The sequence below is a fragment of the Eulemur rufifrons genome, chromosome 3 (genome assembly GCF_041146395.1).
Source record: "Eulemur rufifrons isolate Redbay chromosome 3, OSU_ERuf_1, whole genome shotgun sequence".
Taxonomy (NCBI): Eukaryota; Metazoa; Chordata; class Mammalia; order Primates; family Lemuridae; genus Eulemur; species Eulemur rufifrons.
The window spans coordinates 33,340,667-33,346,666 of NC_090985.1; the positions used below are offsets into that span (position 1 = coordinate 33,340,667).

The following is a 6,000-nucleotide window of genomic DNA, read 5'->3' on the forward strand; positions in this document are numbered from 1 at the left end:
CAGGATGAAATATGGCTTGGGGCTCGCTTGGGCAGATTGTCCAGTGCTCACTGGCCTGGGGAACCGAGAGGGGCACCTCCAAACGACAGTGGCCAGGACTCGTGTGCACAGAGGAGTTGAAAGGGCTAGCTCCAGAAGAAGGGAAAAGGCACCCTAGGCGCCTGAGGACCCTGAGAGTCCGCTATGACCTCAGACTTACTGGAAGCTGCCATCCTCGGAGCACTGGGGCACGTAGTCCGCTTGCTTCAGAAAGGCCCTTTCCCTCTGCAGCTCGCAGGGACGAAGTGGCTGGGCATCCACCTGGTACTCTGGGGAAGGGAGCGGCCCATCAGGGGAGCATGTGGCCTGGGCCCCAGCGACAGGGACGGGCTCCCGTGGGCACAGATGCCTTCCCAGCAGCATCGCCATTACCTGTCACAGCCTAATTTGCACTCGGCAGCCAGGCGCATGTCTCCGAGTGTGACGTTAGCTCATTTAATGCTCAGCACTCCCCCGAGAGGTGACAGGTCATATTCCCATGTCACTCACGTGGCACCAAGACTCAGGCAGTGAAAGTGACTGCCCAAGGCCACACAGCTGGCGAGGGAAGGATTTCAAATCCCACCCGGGGACGGCACATCCCCCACTCCCCATGCACTACTGGATTAGGTCAGAACACCCTAAGGACGTTGTCCTTGAACGTATCAAGCCACTGCCTGCAGTCGTGGCACCTTCCTGGCACACAGTAGGAATACAAATTAGTTAATAATGTACTTGTGTTACATGGAGAACCCATGTAACATGCGAGATCTTACTCAGAAATCACAACTGCATCATGAGTAAGTGTTGTTTACTTCCTTTTTAATGAAGAAACTGAAGCTTGGCACTTTGCCAAAAGTCACACAGGTAAGTGGCTAAGCCCAGGATAGAATTTAGGTCTATTTCATTGCACAAGTAGGTTTATTTTTTCTACTACCTGCTAGCTACTTCTTAAATACCTTGCATAGATGACACAGACTTTGGGATAGCTAGGAGGATAAAAAGCCACGGTACCAAAACCTGCTAACAGGGTGGGGTGAGGGGGAGCTAGGAGTGAATTAGGAAGATTGGGTTTCCCATCTCTGCTCCACCAACCTCTAGCTCTGTGACCTCAGGCAATTCAGTTCACCTCCCTGAGCCTCTGTCTCTTCATCTAAAGAGGAAAGAGCAAATAACCAAACATCTGGGCATTTGGGGGATCAAATTAAATCGCACATGTTCAGAGGCCCCAGGGCAGAGCCTGGCTGACACTGGAGCTCCCTCCCCACCCCTGACTCCATGGCCTCAGAACTCACCAAAGATGTTGGCCGACACCGAGCAGGCTGAGCCCAGCAGGCTGAAGACCCACAGGACCAGGGCCATTTTCCTGGCCCCTTCCTGGGATGCAGGGGTGGTTGCCAGTGCCCTCCGGAGGTGCTCTAGCCAGGGAGCCTTTATAGAGCTGCTGCTGGCACTGGCTCCCCCCCCATCCACGGGCACTTGGTGAGGCTGTGCCCCACCCTGTTTTCTCTGCTGGTCACAAGGAGTTCCCTCCACCTGCGTCTGCTCCCTCTGAGGACACTCGTGTGGCCAGTGGGGCAAAAGAATCTTGTCTAGACTGTGGGGAGCATTGGGTGGGTGGCTTCAAATTCTTCTTTACAGGCAAAGGTCAAAGCTTTATAGTTTTGAGGGTCATAGGCTCAGGCCTGCCTTCATCTTTGCTTCCTCCCTCCCTTCCTTTCTTCCTTTCTTCCTTCCTCCCTTCCTTTCTCCAATATTTTTTTAGAGCCCAACAATAGCAGGTGCCTATTTTAGACAATGAGGATATGGCAGAGAACAAAGCAGGCAAAATCCTGCCTTCATTAATATAGAAAATAAGAATTCCAGCAAGAAAAGCCAAATACATGCACACAGGTTCATTCTCATATTTATATTCCTTTCCTCTCTGTCCCAGGACTTCAGACTTTGCCAACCCACAGAGAACAGGCACTGTGCCTTCCATGTAAACCTTGCATAGCAGCGCAGTTTCTCCCAGCAAACCCGCTTCCTTCCTTCACTCCTGTTTCTGTGTGACCTGGGAAAACTCACCTAGTCTCCCTGAGCCCCACTCTCTCTCTCTAAAAGGCAAAGTTAAAAAGAGAAGGACAATGTGTCCCTACTCCTTAGGGTGCCTGTAGGAGAACAAAGGAGACGTTGAAGAGTACATGCCCATTACATGCTAGCAGTGATTATCATTATTGACTTTCATATTTTGCCAATGGCATCTTGCCAGGTAATGACTAGCATACAGAACAACCCCACAGGGCAGAGGCTGGTGACAGGTGGGAGAGGGGCTTGCAGGCAACCAGGACCTGTAGCTGAGTGTGGCAGGCAGGGGGTGGGGCACCTAAGAACCTGGAGGAATACTGCCCCAGGGAGAGGAGGGGGCAGGAGGACTGGGGGAGAGGTGGGGGCAGGCAGGCTGGGGGGGAGGGTGCGCTCCCCACCTGGGGGAGCGGAAGGGGCCAGTACAGCTGTCGCACAGTGGACTATACCGCCTACTACGCCTACTATGAATGGGGTTGCTGTGACTATTAAATGTGTTAAAATATGTAAAGTGCTTAAAACAGTATTTGACATATTAAGTATTCAGAATTGGCTCCTGCATGAGTCTGCTCTGGCTGCCATCACAAAGTATCGCAGACTGGGGGACTGGAACAACAGAAATTCATTTCTCACCGTTCTGGAGGCGGGAAGCCTGAGATCGACATGTTGGCAGGGCTGGTGTCTTCTGAGGCCTCACTCCTTGGCTTGTTGACGGCCGTCTTCTCCCTGTGTCCTCACATGGTCCTTCCTCTCTGTGTGTCCATGTCCTAATTTCCTCTTCTAATAAGGACACCAGTCCTATGGGATTAGGGCCCACCCTAATGAACTCACTTTAGCTTAATTACCTCTTTAAAGACCCTTTCTCCAAATACAGACACATTCTGAGGTACTGGGAGTAGGAAATCAATATATGAATTTTGGAGGGACACAACTAAGTTGGTAACAGCTACTCTCATCATTATTAAGTTCATGATACAAACTATGAAAGTAAAACACAATAGTCATTTTAAGTGCCAGGGTGTGGGATTACAGCCAGGCAAGAACCTCTGCTGGTTCTCTCTCTAGCTCAGTCTTCAGCCAGACTTCTTCATGGAGCTCAGGACCGTGCTGAGGACATTTCAAATTCAACATGTCCCAAACCAAGCTCGTCCACACTTCTCTTGACTCTGACGTTCGGCTGTCTCTGCGCCAACAGCTCTGAGCACCTTCTAGCTCTCCCCTCAAGTCCTTTCATTCTCATTTCTTGGGTCTGCCCCTCCCACCTCCTCCAGGTCCCCAACTCTGGACTAGCCAACCACAGCAGCCTCCCTCTCCACTGACCCTTCCTGGGGCTTCTTCACCAGCCGCAGGGACAGTCCTCTGGAATACAGCCCACACTGCTGAGATGGGGACTCACCGTACAGGTGCTCCACAGGCTCCATGGGCAGAGGGATCAGTTTGCCCTGGGGAGTAGGAGATAACAACTTCGATTAAGACTTAGATGTTAGGCAAAGATGATTTGGGGAGATGTGCTGCCGTTTACTGTAAAAGGTGGTTAGAGGTTTATTACAAATCCCACTCTTTATGCTTCCCATTGCCCCCAAATACATGTGCCTAGCTTGCCCAGGTTGGCTGGTGTGCTGAGTCATTCTTGCTGGCCTGGCTCCTTGGAAGCAACCGCCCAAGCCCATGCCGAGAGCATCTCTGCTCCACTGGGTTTGTGCTTTAGGAACTCTGAGCTCAGGGTCCATGAAGCAGGCTAGGGTATCGCTGGAGTGAAGAGTACTTGGAGGGAGAGGAATGGCAGGCCCATGGCCTGACTCCACTTCAGACCCCACCTGGAGAAGAGCAAGGAGTCAGGAGTGTGTGGGAGCAAGAGCACTCAGTGGACCAGAACTGCACGAGCTTTTTCTTTCGGAATCCATACAAAGAGCTTCCCTCCACACGCAAGAGGAGAGGTGCTTCTCCTCACCCCAGCAACAGAGCAGTGAGCTTCAAGAAAACCAAGCCAAGGTGTCGCCTCCTCCACCGCAGAACTCTCTTTCTCATAATGACTCAGCTACTTGTCCCTGCTTTCACTGCCTCTCCACTGAGCCCTGAGAACATGCAGGCTCCTGCAGTGACTCTACCCGGCAATGTCCTGCTCTGTCTTCAGCAGATGCTAATGGGTCAGGCCTCCATCACTCCGGCAGGCCCTTCATCACTGGCCTCACCACCTCTCTCACTCTCCTTGGCCCCAGACACAGCTGTATCTCCCTCATTCTGTACTACTAGGGTGCTGTGTACAATGAGTGCTTACGAAAGATTTGGGAGGAAATGCAGAGTAATTGGAATACAGAGAAGGAAATGGCTTCAAATGGAACATCAGACACCACTGTTTCCAACATTCATCAGCTGTCACCCGCCACAGGGAACTGCTTACCAGCGACTTCTCCCCGACTCCAGCCTGCCACCATATTGCTGCATCCCAAGCTACTGCTGGGGATAGCTTCTCCCCCTCTTCCACATACACAGTGAACCAAAGCTATATTCCTCCTTCTCCTGGGTTGCTAGGGCAATAATAAAAATTTCTGATATTTGATTTTCCTGTCCAGAAAGATGGAGTAAAAATACTTCTCCCTGTCCCTCCTACTAAGTATAGTTAAAACCGTGGACACTGTATGTGAAACAAACATAAGAACATGCTGAAAGGTGGAGAGAAGTCAGACTGGCTAGCAACCTCAGGATCAGAGGGATGACATGGTAGTGAGTCCCCTTCTCCTTGGAGGGAAACCTCGCACGGAATTGTCCAAGCTCTGGGATCATCATGCAAGTTCTCCCCACTATTCTGTGTTTGCTGCCATACCTGGGCTCATGGGGGTGGAAAAGTCTCCAAGAAGCTTGGTAGCCCACTGGTCACGGAAGCCACATGGGAGGGAGAGAGGGATCCACCCTTATCCCTTCAGTGGGCTCCGAGCCTCTCTGGGTTTGACCCTCACCCATATCCTTTTTCCTTTATCTTCTTCCTTCTCTGCTTCACAATGTTCCCGGCAGGCTCCAGCACCTCTATAATCTACACCTGAGCTGCGTCTTCTCTCCCGTGTCCTATTGAGTTGCAATTTTTTTCCTTTGGATACTTTGAAAATGTCATTCCATTTCCTCTTGGCTGTAAGGTTTCTGTTAAAAAGTCTGTTGCCAGATGAATTGGAGATCCTTTTTATGTTATTTGCTTCTTACCTCTTGCTCCTTTTAGGATCTTTTTCTTGTTCTTGACCTTGGAGAGTTTGATTATTATATACCTTGGGATATTCTTTTTTGGGTTGAATCTGCTTGGTGCTCAAAGACCTTCCAGTACCCAGATATTTATATCTTTCTCAAGTTTTGAGAAGTTTTCTGTTATTTCTTTGAATAAGTTTTCTACCTCTTGCTCTTGCTCATCTGAAATAATTCTTATATTTGGTCTTCTGAGGTAAATTTCTGTATCTTGTAAGTGGCCTTCATTCCTTTTCATTCTTTTCTCATTTTTTTCTTCTGACTGTGTATTTTCAAATAGCCAGTCTTTGAGCTCACTGATTCTACCCTCTGCTTGGTTCATTCTGCTGTTGAGAGGCTCCAAAGAGTTTCTCAGTTCAGCAAACATGCTTCTCAGTTCCAGGATTTGTTTGATTTTTTTTTTATTATTTTGATCTCTTTGTTGAATTTCTTTGATAACTTTCTGAATTGCTTTTCTGTGTTATCTTGGAGATCACTGAGTTTCCCTAAAACTGGTATTTTGAACACTTGGCTAGAGAACTAACAAATCGCCATCTCATTAGGGTCTGAGATTTCTTGCTTTGTCCTTTTGGAAAGGACATGGTTCCCTGTTTGCTGATGTTTCCTGTGGGTATATGAGGTCTGTCTGGAAAGTATCCAGCCACGTAATATGAAAAATAGAGGCAATTATTGAAGAAGATACAAAAT

At 49.3% G+C, this 6,000-nt stretch overlaps 1 protein-coding gene across 1 annotated transcript in view; it reads right to left on the reverse strand.

Moving 5' to 3' along the window:
• TG (thyroglobulin) overlaps nt 1–1,409 on the reverse strand; it is a 243,690-nt gene extending 242,281 nt beyond the window's left edge. The window contains exons 1-2 of the mRNA XM_069465395.1: nt 1,314–1,409; nt 200–308 (exon numbers count right to left, since the gene is read on the reverse strand). Of these exons, the coding sequence (XP_069321496.1) occupies nt 200–308; nt 1,314–1,380 (176 nt within the window). The 5' untranslated portion in view covers nt 1,381–1,409. The remainder of the gene's footprint in view (nt 1–199; nt 309–1,313) is intronic.
• Between the last annotated feature and the right edge of the window lie 4,591 nt (nt 1,410–6,000).